At 35.6% G+C, this 18,297-nt stretch overlaps 1 protein-coding gene across 32 annotated transcripts in view; it reads left to right on the top strand.

Moving 5' to 3' along the window:
• Nucleotides 1–18,297, top strand: part of PCM1 (pericentriolar material 1) — an 89,885-nt gene that overhangs the window by 68,043 nt on the left and 3,545 nt on the right. For all 32 annotated transcript variants that reach the window (XM_032618266.1, XM_032618258.1, XM_032618265.1 and 29 more), the window contains 12 exons: nucleotides 809–929; nucleotides 1,882–2,040; nucleotides 2,514–2,653; nucleotides 7,494–7,628; nucleotides 9,773–9,970; nucleotides 11,562–11,624; nucleotides 11,883–12,018; nucleotides 12,323–12,483; nucleotides 15,012–15,087; nucleotides 15,631–15,887; nucleotides 17,946–18,038; nucleotides 18,130–18,247. In XM_032618266.1, coding sequence (XP_032474157.1) covers nucleotides 809–929; nucleotides 1,882–2,040; nucleotides 2,514–2,653; nucleotides 7,494–7,628; nucleotides 9,773–9,970; nucleotides 11,562–11,624; nucleotides 11,883–12,018; nucleotides 12,323–12,483; nucleotides 15,012–15,087; nucleotides 15,631–15,887; nucleotides 17,946–18,038; nucleotides 18,130–18,247 — 1,657 coding nt within the window. The remainder of the gene's footprint in view (nucleotides 1–808; nucleotides 930–1,881; nucleotides 2,041–2,513; nucleotides 2,654–7,493; nucleotides 7,629–9,772; nucleotides 9,971–11,561; nucleotides 11,625–11,882; nucleotides 12,019–12,322; nucleotides 12,484–15,011; nucleotides 15,088–15,630; nucleotides 15,888–17,945; nucleotides 18,039–18,129; nucleotides 18,248–18,297) is intronic.

The raw sequence follows: 18,297 nt of genomic DNA, 5'->3' as shown, positions 1-18,297 counted from the left end.
TACTTGTACACTAATGTTCGTAGGATCTTTAGTCATGATAGCCTCAAACTGGAACATCAGCAGATAAATGGATAAACAAACGGTGGTATATCCATACAATGGAATACTATTTCAGCCATTAAAAAATAATGAACTTCTGAAACACACAACAACATGGATTAATTTCAGAAACATAGTGAAAGAAGCCAGACACCGAAGAGTATATAATGAGTGGTTGCATTTTATATAAAGCTCTAGAACCAGCAGAACTAATGTGTGGTAATAGAAATCATATGAGTGGGGTGTAGAGGATACAAAGGAACTCTCTGGGCTGGTGGAAATGGTCTTTATATTTAGGAAAGATGGTTGTGTTGGTGCATATATTTTTCAAAACTCATCAAACTGTACACTTAATGGGTGCATTGTATGTAAATTATATTTCAATAAAGTTAATTTTAAAAAATATGAATGATGCTGTCATGTTTTTCTTCTGAGACAACCAGATATCATAGTAAGGTACTAGGCATTGTTAGAGTTTGAAGATAGAGTTTCTCTGATGGTGTAGAAATAATGTTACCTTTTCCAAGATAGAATTTAATTAGTAGCTGGGCCTGTGTATTTTCATCTCCATAATGACAAAGTGTTCTGCAAGGTTACTTAATATTTTAATATTCTCTGTGACTCTGTATTCAACTTTTTATAACTTTCATTATATCACAGTTTTAAGTGTTTTATGCAAATACTTAGTTTCTATGTTAAATTTTTAATATTAATCATAAAATTTTAAAAGAAATATTAGTGACTTTTGTTTTTTTAAACTATAACTTAGGAAACTTTTGAGAAGAACTTTGAGAGAGAAACACATAAAATAAGTGAGCAAAATGATGCTGATAATGCTAGTGTCACGTCTGTATCTTCAAATTTTGAGCCTTTTGCAACAGATGATCTGGGTAAGCAAAATATTTATAATCTTAGAACATGACTTTAATATAGTCTTTGAATGGCATTGATAAGGAAACAAAAGTCTAGAAAGGCAAGATGTGGTGGAAAGAATGTGGACTTAAAAGTCTATCCATCCATCAGTCTAAATTCAAGAATTGTTAACTCTGGGCAAATCATCTAACCTTTCTGACTCTCTGCATATACTAAGGAAATGGGGTCCTATTTACCTTGCTATGTTCTTGTGAAAAATCCACAGAACTCTCTAGCATGCCTAATAGAAGTTCAGAGAATGTTAATTTCCTTTCCCTTAAAGGTCATCCTTTAAGGTCTTCCAGTTAATTAGTAGGAAAAATTCAGAGGTAGCAATGCTTCATCCAATCACGTCTTCAATAAAAATGTTAACTTCATAATTTGGGTAAGAACTGAAATTTCTTAGCATATATAATTTATAGTGGGAAACCCAGGTAACTCTGAGGCATGGCACATTGCATTTTTTTACATCAGTAGTAAAACAAAAGCTTAGAGGGTTGCATAGGTCAGAGAGAAAAAACCCAAGTCCTAAATTTGGAAAGGAAATTAGAGAAAAGAAAGATGCCCAAGTGCCTGATTCATTTTCCAGACTGTAGCACATCAAACTATACCCAAGTATTCATGGACTTGAGAGTCTGAGAGACCTGGGTTCCCATTCTTGATTCTGTATTTAACTGGCTGTGAAACCTTGGGCAGTCACTTAAGTTCTGTGAAAATGAGGGTACCATCATCTACTTTATAGAGTTATTTTAAGGATTAAATAAATGTGATAGTGTATGCCAAGTACCCAAATAGTACAGTATCTGGAACTTGTTAAAGGTAGTTTTTCTTACCTATGTTCAGACATTATTTTTTTATTAATAAATTTTATGGAATACATGAAAAAGTTTGCTTTTATATCCTCTAGAAATATTTCTGTTCCATATGCAGGTAACACTGTGATTCACTTAGATCAAGCATTAGCCAGAATGAGAGAATATGAGCGTATGAAGACTGAGACTGAAAGTAACACAAATGTCAGATGCACCTGCAGGATTATAGAGGATGAGGATGGTGCTGCTGCCCCGACTACGGTTGATAGTTTAGAAGGTGTGTTCTTGAATTGATTAAAAGTAAGACTCATTGCTCCATTAATAAAAAAATAAGAGCCCCATGTGATGTGTAATGGGGATTTTTTTTGTGTGTGTGTGGTACGGGGGCCTCTCACTGTTGTGGCCTCTCCCGTTGTGGAGCACAGGCTCCGGATGCGCAGGCTCAGCGGCCATGGCTCACGGGCCCAGCCGCTCCGCGGCATGTGGGATCTTCCCAGACCGGGGCAGGAACCCGCGTCCCCTGCATCGGCAGGCGGACTCTCAACCACTGCGCCACCAGGGAGGCCCTAATGGGGATTTTTTGGACCACTTTTCTTTTAATTATCAGGGGTACTAGAACTACATGGCTGTTCCATTATGTTATTTTAGCATAAAATCATCAGAGTTTAATATTCTTTAGAATTTTGCGTAAGTGTATACATATAACATCATAGACTTTATTTTGCTAATACAGCATTTTCTTTTTTAAAGTGGAAACTCCTATTATTGAAAATCATAGTTCACAGCAATCTGTAAGTGAAGTTTCTACCGTCCCATGTCCTAGAATTGATACACAGCAACTGGACCGGCAAATTAAAGCAATTATGAAAGAAGTCATTCCCTTTTTGAAGGTAAGCAATTAATTTTTAAAAATAAATATACTGTTCTTTATTTATTTTTAAAATTCATACCAAAGACTCCATTGTAATAAATTAAGAAAATAGGTAAACAAAAGTGAAAACTAAAAATCACTCATAATTTTGTCACCCAGAGATAGCTCCTGTCAATATTTTGTCAACCTTTCTGTAATATTTTGTCCATATATTTGTGCATTCTTCTTTTTACAGATATTAATAATACAAACATCTTTCTGAATTGCTGTTTTCTACAACGTATTTTTTAATGGTTACACACTGTTGATTCATTATTCATTCAAGAATATTTGTAAGATGCCTACTTTGTCCACAAAACCTGGCATATAGTAGTGAACAAGTCAAGACCTTTGCTAACATGGAGCTTACATGCTAAGATGAGAATATGGATTAAAAAAGTAAATATAAAACATATAAGTAGATATATATCAGGTAGTCATACATGCCATGCAGAGAATTAAAATATGGTGATGTGATGGTGTCTATTTTTGACTGGATGATCAGGGAAGGCTAAATTTTAAAGAGGGAACGTTTAAACAGGGGTTTGCGTAAGGAGCCAGCTTAAGGCAAGATCCTGCCAGAGAGAGGAAGGCCTTAAATTAGAAGCTAGCTTGGCATGTTAAGGAACTGGATGAAGGATCATGTGGCTGTAGGAAATTTGTGTGAGATGATGTTGGAGAAGGGGGAAGGGCCAGTTACATAGAACATCATAGGTATGGTTAGGAGTTTGGATTTTGTTCGAAGTTCGAAGGGAAACTCCTAGAAGATTTTAAGTAAGAGAGAAACAAAGTCTGGTTTGTTTGTGGAGAATTAAATATAGGGCTCAGAAGAACAATGAGACAGGTGAGAAATGTTAATGGCTTAGACAAGGGTGTGGCACTAAAGATGGGGAGAAGTAGACAGTTGGGATATATTTTGGAAATCCGGTCCTACTATCAGTAGGTAGGGTCACCTAAAGCCCAGCACTAGATAAGAGAAGGTGGCCTAGAACTGGGGCCCAGGATAAAAGTTGTGCAAAAGAGGAAGAGCCAGAGTTGACTAAGTAGGACTGCCAGCAGTGAGCTATGTTGATTGCTACTGTGAGGGCTGAGTATTCATAGAACAGAATTTCCTGTTATTTTGTCAGTTCCTGTTGTTAAACATTTATGTTTATTCTGGTTTCTTTTTCACTATTATGAACAATACTTAAATGATTTAGCTAAATTTAAATACACATCCCATTTTTATTTCCTCAGAAATAATTCTTAGACATAGAATTTCGAGCTTTAAGGGTATGAATATTTTTAAGGCTTTGGGGCCTTATGTGCATTGTCCCTCAGAAAGGTTAACAATTTATATTCCTACTAACAGTGAGAATAGTAAGCAGTACCATTAATTTTGTTTAATGACAAAAGGGGAGAGAAAGAAGCGTGCAAGCCAGGCCTTCTTTCTGAGATGGCCCCTTTTACATTCTCATTTAAAGTGGAAATTTTAAAAATTAAAAATGAAAAGATGGTCTTTTCATTCAGATGTGGGAAACTCCAAAATATGTTGTCACTGGGCTCATTTCTTACAAGCTACTTGTACTTACCAATGTGTAGGATGTTGACAACAGAAAGTTGTTTCCATATAGTTACATTTCTTCCCTTGGTGGAAGTAATTGCTTTCTTTGGAATATTTTTTTTTTCTTTGGAATATTTTAAGAGAAGAGAGATCCTTGAAAAGGCAGTTATAGAAACTGCTTTCTCTGAAGAGATGTGATAGCCAAGAGGAGAGAGAGGATCCATCTGTCTATGCCCAAATTATTCCATGTGAAAAGTGAAAAACTTAGCCTTTTCCTGGGCACCCACAGCAGCTCCAAATGGTTCTTTCTGTCTCTGCTTCCTCTTCTAATCTTTCAACTCTCCTGCTAGCGTTGCTAACACTTTTTAAAGCTTGGGCACTTGCTGATACTTCTACCTGGAATGCTCTTCCTTCACATACCTGCATGGCTTTTTCCTTTGAACCCTCAGGGCTTTAATCAAATGTTACTTATTGGGTGAGCAGATCTGCCCTACTCCTTATCGCTTTTCTTTATCTTCATAGTGCTTGTCACCTTATAACCTATTTAATATTTGCTTATTTATTTTGTCTGACTCTCTTGTTACATGTAAGCTCCATGAAGTAATGGAAGATTTACATCAGAGATGTTAAACTGTTTTGGTTACTGTCTTACCAGTGCCAAGTATAGTACATGCAGGTAGTAGGTACTCAGTAAATAATTAATTAGTAAGTGAATGGAGCCACCAAACCTTGACTTTGATTTTCAGACTGATCAAGTGTAGTTTGAAATATAGTTTGAAAACAGTTGGCCTGTAGAATCCAGATCAGATTCAGCATTGCTTATAAAACTTTTATAGCCTGGTCCCAGCCTCATAACTGTTCCTTCCCACATACCTTGTATCCTACTTGACATTGTTCAAAAAGGCACCTTGCCCATGTTACTTCCTTTGCCTCGAATGCCCTTCACCCTTCCTCTGGCAGTCACACCCTTGAGGACCCAGCTGAAGTATGTTAGTACTTGCAGGCAGGATTTCTCCTTCTTGTAACTGCTTCTGGGATACTTGGTACATATGACAAAGTATCACAATTTTTTTGCCTGTATCTCCCCACTAGAATAATGTCTTTCTTGATTTCTTAGTATTTTCACTCAAGAAGGACTTCAGAGACTAGATGAAGGGAATCTGAGGAGATAAGACAAATAACTCAGTTTCATCCGTTACTCCTGTGCATTTATTAAAATATGTATTCACCCCCTCATATATTTATATTCCTATAAATTATAAGAATATGTATATATTCTTATAGATAGATAGGTAGATATTCATTTAAGAGTTTGAAACCATTCCCTAAAATAAATTGACAAACTGTTCAGGTTATTGCTTGCTTCTATCTTAGGCATAGATAACAAAGCATTACCTCTTTTCTTTTAGGTTTTTGTTTTATTGTAATTCAATAAATACTTTTAAACATGGGTTTTTGGTTAAATTAGGTATATTGGTAGTGATATTTATTTGATATGTAAGTGTTAAAAAAATATAAATGATTTAGCTTTATGTGTAGGGAATGCGACCATCTCAGGAAATTTTATTGCATTTACAATTTCGTGTCTGATTAAGTTATATCCTTTCATAAGGATCCCCTACTAAATTTAGCATTTCAGACAATTTCTGAGGCCAACAAAATGAGTAGGACTAATGGTCTGATTTTAACTACTTTATGATGTCTCATTTCACTTCAAATCTTGACTTTTTGGGTAAGATTATAGAACTTCTTCGTTAGTGTCAGCCTTACACCCAGTCACCTAAGCTAGACTTACTAACTTTCTCTTAACCTCTATCACCTGTGAGTCAAAAATTGATGTTTGAAAAAATTGATTTTGCCCCTGAGAGCAGTTAGTTTTACTTCCTTCTCTCCAATAGCATAACATTAATTCATATCTTTGAAGTCGAGAGATTTCACCACTGCATATGGTTTAGTTTCCCAGCTTTATCTCTCACGGCTCTCCATCTAGATAAATACTCATTTCAAACTACTCAACATTTCCTATACCTGCCATTTCTTTTTCATATATCAGCCCTTTGTGCAACTAGTCATCATTGAAAATATAAAATGCTGTCACTCTTTTCTGCCTGACTGACCTTTCTTCAGAGCTCTGATATGCTACCACAGCTCCTTAGGGCACCTAGTGTGTGCTTCTTTCATGATCCTTATTTATTCAGCAAGTAATGAGTATCTCCTGTGAGCTAGCAACTGTGCTAGGTGATGAGTAAGAAACAGTCCCTGCAGTTTAAAAGTATCACCTACTGGACAGTGCATAGCTTGTAGTGATTGATGTGCTCATGATCCGACTCCTCCACTGGTATTTGATTCCTTGAAGACAGGGACTGTTGTCTTTTTTTTTAATTGCCTGCCTTGACACATGAATTTTTTAAAAATGAGCTTCAATCCTTAGATTTAAGGGATCTTAGATATCATCTAGTTTGGCCACCTTTGGCCACACATTTAATGGAAGGGAAAAAAACTCCACAAACTTAACCTGAGTCAAGGTTAGAGGACCTGCCCAAATGAGTTTAGTGGCAGAAAGAGGATCAGAACCTTGAGGTTACTTGATAAGGATGTTTTATGGACTAACCTCAGAAAGTTAACTCTGGTTTGGATTATTATGTAGATTGCACATGCTTCTAAAGGAAGATTAAGGTGATGAAGAGAGTTGCCCAAAGGGGCTTGTTAAGAAAGGACAGTAGTTCTCAACTGGCTGTGATTTTGACCGTAATAACATTTTGTGATGTCTGGGTATGTTTTTTAGTTGTCAGAACTTGGGAGAGTGGAGGGTGCCATTAGCTTCTAGTGGGTAGAGGCCAGAGGGCTGCTAAATATCCTACAATGCACAGGATGTCAGCAGTGCCAAGGCTTAGAAGAGTTAGAAGATAACACAGAGGAAGTTGGGTGGAAGGTGAAGTGTGGTTGTGAGAGTAGTTGAAATGAACTGAGCTGCAAATAGGAGTACAGGCAATATGGAAACCATGGCATGAGTAGTTCCTTAAAGTACAGAAAGGAAGTGATGGAAAATGTTGAATCAGCCAGTTTCTTTTACTGGCTATTATCTGCTATAGTGAATCAAAATTTGCAAACCTTTTAATGTTTGTACGGGGGAGGTTGGCTATTCTTATGAACGAAGTTTCTAAGTGTGCATCTAAAAGCTGAAGAGCTTATGCAAAAAAAATTACAATTTCATTATGTGGATTAATATTTTTTAAGCAAGATAAGTTATATCCTAACCAACTAGGACTTTTCTCAGGAGCACATGGATGAAGTATGCTCTTCTCAACTTCTAACCTCAGTAAGACGCATGGTTTTGACTCTTACCCAGCAAAACGATGAGAGCAAAGAGTTTGTAAAGTTCTTTCATAAACAACTTGGAAGTATATTACAGGTAAGAGTTTGTACTTGTATGACTTCAATAAGTACCATGCGGTTAGGATTTTTTTTTTCTGCCATTTTCTGGCATTACACAGTTGATTCAAGTATTCAAGTAGATATTCATTCTAGCATCCATTTGGGATGACATTTTAATACTTCTTAGGTTATTGCTTACTTAGTTAAAAAAAGTTGGATTAGGGCCTGTGTCTTCATTTAACTTTATCATCTCTAAGGCCTGTCCCAACTCTAATAAAATTTTGTTTTGATTTTTCTTCTACCCAGTAAGAGCATTTCAAGTTTGAATTGTTTAAAAAGTATTCCATGATATTTTCTAAAATAATTTTTTTTACCAATCTGGGAAATTGTAGAAGCCGGAAACTAGCTTTTGATTGTAGAGACTTCTTAGGCTGTAACAGTAACTTTAAATTATGTGACGGTTAGTGGTTTGTAACTGGGGGCAATTTTGCCTCCCGGGAGACATTTAGCAGTGTCCTCAGACCAACAGGCAGGGAGGGGCTGGTAGTAGCACCTTGTGGAATGTTAACAGTGCCAAGGATGAGAACCTCTGTGTTAATGAGTAGGGATACCATAATTACTCCATATAATAAACATCTTGACAGTTAAATTCACCAGTATGTTTTCCCATTGAAATAGTTCAGTGATGTGTATTATTGCTCCAAACTAGAAAATATGTTTTTCTTTTCATCTGTATTACAGAATTTTCCTGTAAAATTTTTCCTTGCTTCCTATTCTGTGTTTAATTTAAATTTGTTTTAGAGATAGTATTTTCACTTTGTCCATCATATTTTTAAAAACCCTAGGTTGATGTGCTTTTCCATCACTATAATTTTTCATTTTGTTTTTAATAAGACTGAAGTATAAATTTCAGGAAATCTATAATAATCTATATAAATCTATATAATCTATATAAATCTATAGTAATAGATCCTAAAGTGTCCTGGTTCTATTTAATCTAATTGTACTAACACATAAGGAATGTAAGACATCTGTGGTGTTATGCTTTGTTTAAAAATGTTTAGGATAATTTTTAGGTAAATGTATTTTTATAAATCTAACTAGGTAACTTTTTCCTACAGAAAGAAAAAACTCCATTTTAGAGTCAGGTTGAAAGAGAAACTGTTGATACCTTAAACGTTTTTGTTAATCAGGATCCATGTAGCCCTTCCTCAGTTTTGTCTACTGTTATAATTGTGGGAAGATTCCATATATTAATTTGCACGTAAGGTTTTTTTTTTCCTAAGTCTAAGAAAATCTGACTGCTTTTCTTCGTATTCCTAATTTTTTTCACAAGGAGACCTACATGAAGAATAAAAGTTAGTTTACATTAAATCTTGCCCAGAGTTGAAAATTCTTCTTGAGGCAGAGATTAAATTACTGTCTTCTACTTTTTCTCTTACAAAACCTATTCAGTGAATTTTTTTTCATGAAGGACCCAGGGTTTGTACTTCTCTCCATCACTGTGCTAGATAAGGTAGTTTTTTGGGAGGGAGGGGGCACTGAGCATTATAGTTGTTTGCCTGTTTTCTAAATAGCATAGTCCATATTTTTAGGAAGAAAGAAAAATAAAAGTGGTTTTGTAAAAACTGTGTAGAATATAGCAGACTTGTTCATTTGATGATGCTATATTTCAACTTAAATAGAACTAAAGTTTGCTTTTAGACTGATTTTGAAGAGAAAATTTAAATTAGAATGATTGGCTGCCTTACATAAAGGGGAAAACTTGAAAAGTATTCTAATGGTATTTTCTTCTCTCATGGCACTTCAGCTTTTCACTGTGGTTTATATGTATATCCTCTGGTACTGTGTGGGACCTCTTTTGAGATTAGGAATCCCTTATCTTATATATTTGTGGCTGGCAGTTATATTACATAGGGACTAAAGCTATGGTTGACCATATGTTCTTTTGTATACTCTGTAAGCAGAACTAGCAAGATTCCCACTTAGCCATGTTTTTTGTAATATTAATATATCTTTTCTTAGCCTTAGTCATTAGTTTTAAGTTTTTCAATACTAAAAAGTAATAATATTGTTTTTTCATTGGTGAGTATTCTAATTTAAACTTAATTGTTTGTATTGCTTTACCCACAGTTGAAGTTTACTGTAATCTTTAAAGCTATTTGGTTTATCTTTGAACAGGATTCACTGGCAAAATTTGCTGGCAGAAAACTGAAAGATTGTGGAGAAGATCTTCTTGTAGAGATATCTGAAGTGTTATTTAATGAATTGGCTTTCTTTAAACTCATGCAAGATTTGGATAATAATAGTATAACTGTTAAACAGAGATGCAAAAGGAAAATTGAAGCAGCTGGAGTGATACAGTCTTACGCAAAAGAGGTAAATTACATGCATTTTGATTTTAGGAGTAGTTATAATTAACATATAAATATAGTTCTTGATCATTATGAGTAATTAAAATCATACTTGACCTCAGCAAAAGTAGGTTTTTTAGTAATATGAGTTAATCAGGAATGCAGGCAGGAACGGGAGGCCGGAATTATCAGATAGCCACTTCACGTTATTGCCACTTACACAGGTTTCCAGAAGAGAGAGGAGGGCTGGGATCTGGCCCTTGGCCAGCTGCCTGCAGTGGTTATTGCCAATCCCAGTAGATGCCCCAGGAGTATTTATCACCGCAGCCAACACTTACGCTTGTTATTAGTTAGGACTTTGGTTGTATATCCCTGTAGCTGCTTATACCCTGTTAAATTAGTTTTGATCACATATGTAATTAGATGTTTTTTTCCCCTCAACTTAAGGCATACCAGGAGGTTTTTCCCTAGACAAACAGGGAAATCTTTTCTTGACTCTAATCATGAGAGGGAAAGCAGGTCAAGACCCAAAACAGAAACAGATAACCCTTCTTCCTGAAACCTAAAGTGGGTAAAGTCAAGCCATCTTTTTCACACTTTTCATAATGTTTTTATTGTAGACATAGATAAGTTTCACATCATTTCAGTCATTGCTTAGAGCTTGAAAAAAATAAAAGAGGATGATACTATAAAAAAATTATAGGAAGGGTTGCTTTAGATGGCGGATCCTTCAGGGGATGAAAAGTGAGGTAAGCCATGGAGGGACAAGAGGAGTTTATAATGATGAAAGGGAAGAGCATTCCAGGCAGAGAGAACTGTTAAGTGTAAAGAAAGACTCTTAAGGCAGGATTGAGTGTTTTGGAGAACAGAGAGAAGGCTAGGGAGGCAGGAACACTTGAAATGAGATGAGCATGTAGGAGATGAGGTACACAGAAGTAGGTAGGACCAAGTTATGGAACCTTAGAAACGGTGGTAGGGACCTTATATTTTATTTTGTTATAAGCATGATGGAAACTCATGGGAAAGTTTGGAATAGAGGAGTGACATAATCTTAGTTTAAGATTTGTCTGGATATGATACTGATTAGGACTTGTAGAAGAGTAGAGATGGAAGCAGAGAGACCAGTTGTAAGGCTGTTTGCAGTAGTCCAGGTAAGAAATTATGTGTCTTATCTTTGAGTGTGTAACAACAGATACCTTTGGATGATTGAGTCAATAACGCATTCTGATAGTTTCAGTGTGGATAATAAAAGTAAAGTACAGGCTGGTTCCTAGTTTTCTGGCTTGTGCATTTGGGTGGATGAAGGGCCATTTACTGAGATTGGGAAGACTGAAGGAAGATGGGGTTTTGGAAGGAAAGGAATCAAAATTTTTGTTTTGGATTTAGTAAGTTCTTGATATTTCTTACACATCCAAGGAGATGTCTGGTAGACAGTGTTGCTTTTTGTTTTGTTCGTTTAAAAGATTTAAATGAAAGAGTTGAATTTACATTTCTAAGAAAACACTCAACTCTTTGGATGATGGTTAAAAAGTGCAGCATTTGTTAAGGTTTACTGAGTACTTAAGTGTAATGATGAATGGTTACCCCTAAGTTCTGCTTAATTGATTTGCTTATAGGCCAAAAGGATTCTTGAAGGAGATCATGGCTCACCTGCTGGAGAAATTGATGATGAAGACAAAGTATGTGCTAATAATTCTTTTGAAACAAAAGATTAAATAACTTAAGTAGCTTTTACCTTAATGTTTGAGAGCAAAGTATATCATAAAATATCCTTTCTTCTGACAAACTTTTATTTTCTTTTAAAAACAACTAAATTTAAAATGATTCTTTATATTTTTATTAGATAATAACTATTATTAATTTTTATAATAGACGTACTATATACCTTTGAAAAATGTACTTTAAGGAATTAATTACTCAAATTTATTTGTGGCTAGGATAAGGATGAGACTGAAACAGTTAAACAGAGTCAAACATCTGAGGTTTATGATGGTGACGGTCCCAAAAATGTGAGCTCTGATGTCTCTGATCAAGAGGAAGATGAAGAAAGTGAAGAATGTCCAGTGTCTATTAGTAAGTCTGAAGGCTCTAGACTAGGTTTATACATTAGTTCTTTATAGATTGCTTATTGAAACAGTTTGGTGGAGTGGAATGATTATAGAATTAGGTGTCAAACAACTCTGAATTTGAATTTCCGTGTGACCCTGACTAAATTACCTGTCCTTTCTACACCACAGTTTTCTAGTACTTACTGTTTTGAAGATTTCAGATACTATATGTAAAGCACTTGAGCAATGCAGGAATGCAATAAATGGTAGCTATTATTAAGATTTAAGTGCTGAAGTTTTACTAAAAATTGTGTTATTAATCAACTTAGATTTGTCCAAAGCTGAAACTCAGGCTTTGACTAATTATGGAAGTGGAGAAGATGAGAATGAAGATGAAGAAATAGAAGAATTTGAAGAGGGACCTGTAGATGTCCAGACTTCACTGCAGGCTAACACTGAAACTACAGAAGAAAATGAACATGACGATCAGGTATTCCAGTGCAGACTAACACGCCCTTCGCCAGTCTTACTGTAACTACTAAAAAGCTGATTCTTTTTACAGATGTTAAAATTTACAACTTCACCATTCTCATTTTCATGAATACAAACTACTTTAATATTCTTACTGAAATCCTAAACACTATTATTATTTTTGTATTTAGCAATGTTTACATTTAAAGCACTTCAAAAAAATGTTATTTTGATAACAAGTCCTAAAAAACTATGCGATTACTTCAGAAGATCTGGATTTTTAAGTTTTATTTTTTCTAGTTATACGTGGAAGTGGTATGTAACAAAATAAAATCATTCCCTTTTCTACCTTCACCTCATCCTGCCCCAGAGGCAAAATTTTTTATGATTTCTTATGCTGTTTACCTCCTTACATCTGAATAATATGTGTGTGCATTTATTCATTTATGTATTAGGCATCACCTACTGACTTCTATTATAGCAGGTGAAGATTTTTAGGTCACTTACGGCTCCTCATTTAATTATATTAATCCTGTCCACCTCATTTAATTATACCTTTTGGTTAAATCTGTATTTAACCAAATATTTAGATTTAACCAAACTATGTAAATATTACTGACTGTTGAGCTAAGCAAATATTATTTATTGCTAAGTCTTATACATTTTTTCACCTGAATTTAATAATTGTCTCAATATTTTTATTTACTCTCTTTTCTTTCATCACAAACCCAAGTCTTTGCTATGCCCATCAATAGTTTTATAAACCTCTCAGTAGAATTTTCAACATGAATCAATTAGTCAGTTTTGTCCTTCCTGGAGCATTTTCCTTTCCTGCTCCATTCTGGGTTTGGCTCTTCTTTTAGACCTTTAAATAGTTACCAGCCTGGGAATGCCCTTTGTTGTTCTCTATTAGATCTCAGTTTCTGGAATCAAATCTTGCCTTTCTCTTCCTTGGTTTATTACCTCATTTTGGTGGAGCACATCTTCCAGTAGCTCTCTAAGAAAGAGTGCAAAGAATATTTTGAGACTTTATATTGTCTAAGAAAACTTAATGCTTCAGTGTTGAAAATCATTTTCCCTCAGGTCTTTGAAGGCACTGTCCTTGTCTTCTAGTTTTCAGTGTTGCCAATGCCTTTCTTTATTCTGATTCTTTGTATATATCTTTTTTTCTTTCTAGCTCTAGAAGCTTTCCCTCCATCCCCCCACCAGAGTTCTGAAACTTTACAGTGATATACATCGTTGCAGGTCTTTTTTCATTCACTACACTAGGTACTCAGTTGTCTTTTCAATATAGCATGTTCTTCAGGTTTGGTCAATTTTCTTTTATTTCCTTTATTTCTTCCTTACCATTTTCTCTTCTTTTCTTCTGGAATAAATGTTATCAAACGTTATTAGCTCTCATGGGTTGATCTAATTTTTTCCTCTCTTTTATTGTCTCATTGCTCTTTCTCTTTTACTTTTTGGGAGATTTCTTTGACCTTAATACCTATGTGAAATTATTTTTGTTTCAACTGTTATATTTTTAATTTCTAAGTACTTTTTTCCTGATTGTTACTTTTTTATAGCACCCTATTACTTCATCGAAGCAATATTTTCTCTTACCCACCTAGAGGCTTTCTTTAAATATCCACTGTACCTTTGGTGCTCATATTAAAGAATAATACATCAAAAAGCCAGTTGGGGTTCTTTTGGGCTTCACCATAGGGTAGCCGAGTGTATAGCTTTTTGACAGAAAATCGCAAATGTTAATTCCTATTGGTCTTTTCTCTGGGTTGGTTTACTTTCTCCAAAGTAGGGAGGGTCCTCCAGTCTCCTTCTGCCTCCTTGGCTGTTGGTGTTCTGCAGTTAGGTGTAGGATTAGGGCTGAGGGTCCCACCTCTATACAGACTTGCACTAGATCTTTCTGTTTCAGTGTGACACTTTATCCTGTCTTCACTTGTGCTTTCTGCAGCCTACCCCTTTCCTGGTGGCCCCTGGTCTGAGGCTCACTAGTTCATTTTCTCCAAAACATAATCTCGCATTTTCTGTTGAGCCTGGGAGAGGGAATCTAAACGTCCACATATTTCTTAAACAGCTTCAAACAACCACCAGCACCGTCCCCTTGTCACCAGCCCCCACCCCACTACTGTACTCCTTCCTTCCTAGAATCTGGTACACCCAGTTATGAGGTGAGTCTTCAGTTTTCTGTCCTCCTGCAGAAGGCACTTAGCTCTGTTCATCTTTTTCTCCTCCTCGTCATTTCCTCTTCCTTTCACTTAACATCTGCATATAAACAGGTGTCTTTTAGTTTCATTTAAGATAGAGTCTGGTCTGAAAAAAAACAATGAAAACTAGTGGAGTCCATAACATTCAGTTCCTTGTGTTACTGTAAGGCTAAGAAGAGGAGCCCTTGTACTGCAGCTACCGCCTCCTCCCTGAAACACTTTTAGGAGGTGTTTTAAAATTCCCCTGTCTGAGGTCTCAGGGTGGACATACCACACTTACCAAGCATCTCCTGTATAGTGACCATATATTTAGGCCCTACTATTAAGACTGTTAACCTTCCAGGTTCCACAGCATGATTTTGAAAAATCAGCGGAAAGCAAAAATGTCCCATCAGAACAAGAACCCACTACTAGTAAAGGTAAGAAATCTAAATAAGTTTCAATGTTAAGATTATCTGAAATGCCCTTTATGTGCTTAAAAACAAAAAAATCTAAATTCTTTGAACTTCCATTAGAAGTTCAAAGGTGTTTTGGACCTGATGTATGTCTTTTTTTCCTCCATAAATCCTTTGTAGAAAACACGAGGGCTTTGTTTCTGCAAACAGCTGTTAAAGAATAGTTGACAAATATTTAAACACAGAAAACAATTTTGTAAGGAAGGTATCTTTAGATACCAATGTGGGGGATTTTTAAAAAATACCCATTCCTGGGCCTTACTCCTGAAAATCCTATTTCATTAGAAATCAGGTGCATTTCAGGTATCTAATATTTAAAGCATCCCCAGATGAATCTGGTCAAATAAATTTGGGAACCATTGATAAGGATAATTTCTAGTTGCCTTTTCTTTTGGGTCTTAAATGTCTTGATTACTCTCATTTATACAGTTTAGTCTTTATTTGGTATAATTGTAAATTTAATGACAGTTGTATTACACTAATGTTAAGACTTTCTTTTGATGACAGATGACCAAGATAGCACTCCTGTGAAGCCCTGTTACCTCAATATCTTGGAAAATGAGCAACCTTTAAACAGCACTGTCCAAAAGGACGCTCTTACTACCATCGATTCATCTAATCAGCCTAACGCTTTGCCTTTACCTTTAACTGAAATTGAAACCTTGGTGCCTAGAGTCAAAGAAGTTAAATCCGCCCAGGAAACTCCTGAAAGCTCTTTGGCTGGAAGTCCTGATACTGAATCTCCAGTGTTAGTGAATGACTATGTATGTATCATTTGCATTTCATTTCTGTGCATATTTTTTCATTTTCAGGTTAACATTTCTAGTATATAAACACAACTCTGCTTTGTGTTTAGGTTTAGAAACTGTCGGAACATTTTTATTTCTTACTCAGATTTATTTTAAACTTGAACAGAAGAGTGATAGTGAATTAAGATGACCATCTCAAAACCTAAAATTCCACTTTTCATAGTTTTGAGAAGCAAAGAGATGAGTTTTATATGGAAACCTTGAGGGAGTTCAAGTTCAGATCTAAAGGGGTAGTGATATGTGAATCATCTCTTATGCCATCCACGCTTGACTTCTCAACAGTTTGAAACACTTCATAATCTTTGATAACCCTGAAAGTTTACATTTGGGATGGGAAATAAAGCAGTTTGACAGCACTAGAGTCCCTAGCTCTGTATAGGGAATGACAGAAAAGTAAGCTAGCAAATCTGCATTTATGATGTAAGTAGCTGAGTTTAGTTTTACTCTGGACGTTTGTTTCAATTTAATTTTATAGCAAATAGGTTTTTTTTTGGTGGATCCTTGGGCTGTATATGTTATATATACTTTACTTGTCAGTAAAAATGAAGGGATTTGTAATAATGTACCTTTAGGTCTAAAGAATGTGTTTCACATATTTTTTAATTAACATCAGTTTTCTGCCCAAAGATATACTTATGATTTCACAGCTTCTCAGCAAGGGGGCTTATAATACTTCAAAACATTAGTAGAAAGAGTACTCTCTTAATTGTTTTATTTGCTTCACTACCTGTAAAATTTTGCATTTAAAACTGTGAAAGTTACTAGATTTGTTCTTGTTATCATTTGATGAGTGCATAGAATTACTGTAGGAGGCATTCAATCAAAATTAACTTGAAATTAGATCTTAGAGGGTCTTGAATTTGAGTTTTAGGCAGGGAACACTACTGAAGTCTTTGTGCAAGAAAGTGAAATGGTCAAAGTCACTGTTTTTGAAGATGAATCCAATGACTATGTAAGAAGTGTTGTCAAGGAAGCTGTGTTAGGAGCCTCCATTATCATATAAATACAAAATGAGCTGAATAGAGAGACAGGGTGAGAAATGTTTCAAGAAAAAGAAAAACCTAAGGTTTCTACTGGGTAATTGGTAGAATGATGATACTATTAAAAATCAAAGAACTAGGAGAATAAAAGACTTCAGTTTTCAGGAAAATAGTGTGAGGTGTTTTTTAGTAACTTTTGTGAGTTACTAAGTTCATACCTCATCTTTCTGTTTGAACCTCTGGAGTTGATACTGAAAGTCTGTAGGGGCTTCACTGGTGGCACAGTGGTTAAGAATCCGCCTGCCCATGCAGGGTACACGGGTTCGAGCCCTGGTCTGGGAAGATCCCACAGGCTGCGGAGCAACTAAGCCCATGTGCCACAACTACTGAGCCTGTGCTCTAGAACCCGTGAGCCACAACTACTGAGCCCATGCACCTAGAGCCCATGCTCTGCAACAAGAGAAGCCACCATAATGAGAAGCCTGCACACCGCAACAAAGAGTAGCCCCCACTCGCCGCAACTAGAGAAAACCTGCACGCAGCAATGAAGACCCAACACAGCCAGAAAGAGAGAGAGGGAGAGGGAGAGGGACAGGAAGAGGGAGAGAAAGAAAAAAGGAAGGAAGGAAGGAAGGAAGACAGACTGTAAATGTTTACTTATATTCTGCTGGATACAGTTCTCATGCATTCTATAAACATATCAAGTAATAAGAGTAGTTCTAATTATTTTAGCCCTCAGTATTACTATTACTATTTTTTCCTCTAACCTGTGTGAACTGGCTCTTTGTTTTATAAAATGGGGACAGAAAAGCTTGACTGTGTGCCCATAGTTGCAAGTGTGTAGCCCTTCCCGTGAACTCTAGATTTCTGTTCTATTCACTGAGCTGAATATAGAAGAAAAGCAAATATGATAGAATTACTGACATATATACACATGTAAGAATCCACTTTATCTCCTGGCATGGATTACTTTGGTTTAGATCCAGAGATAGAGTGGATTGCCGTCATTAAATATAATTTGTTAATCTTATAGGAAGCAGAATCTGGTAACATAAGTCAAAAATCTGATGAAGAAGACTTTGTGAAAGTTGAAGATTTACCACTTAAACTGACAATATATTCAGAGGTATTTTGCTCTCTTTAATTAAAGTTGTCCTTATATAACAAATATTGTTAAGGTGAAAAATGATTTTGTATTTTTAATTTTCATTCTAAAGGCAGATCTAAGGAAGAAAATGGTAGAAGAAGAACAGAAAAACCATTTATCTGGTGAAATATTACGTGAAATGCAGACTGAAGAACTAGCTGGGAATTCTCAGACACTAAAAGAACCTGGTAAGAGTTATTATTTTAAACCATATCATATTGAAAAGCTACTGAATCTT

Source organism: Phocoena sinus, chromosome 21 (assembly GCF_008692025.1).
Source record: "Phocoena sinus isolate mPhoSin1 chromosome 21, mPhoSin1.pri, whole genome shotgun sequence".
NCBI lineage: Eukaryota > Metazoa > Chordata > Mammalia > Artiodactyla > Phocoenidae > Phocoena > Phocoena sinus.
Note: the sequence above shows the minus strand (reverse complement) of the source record. Positions and strands in the feature narration are given on the sequence as shown.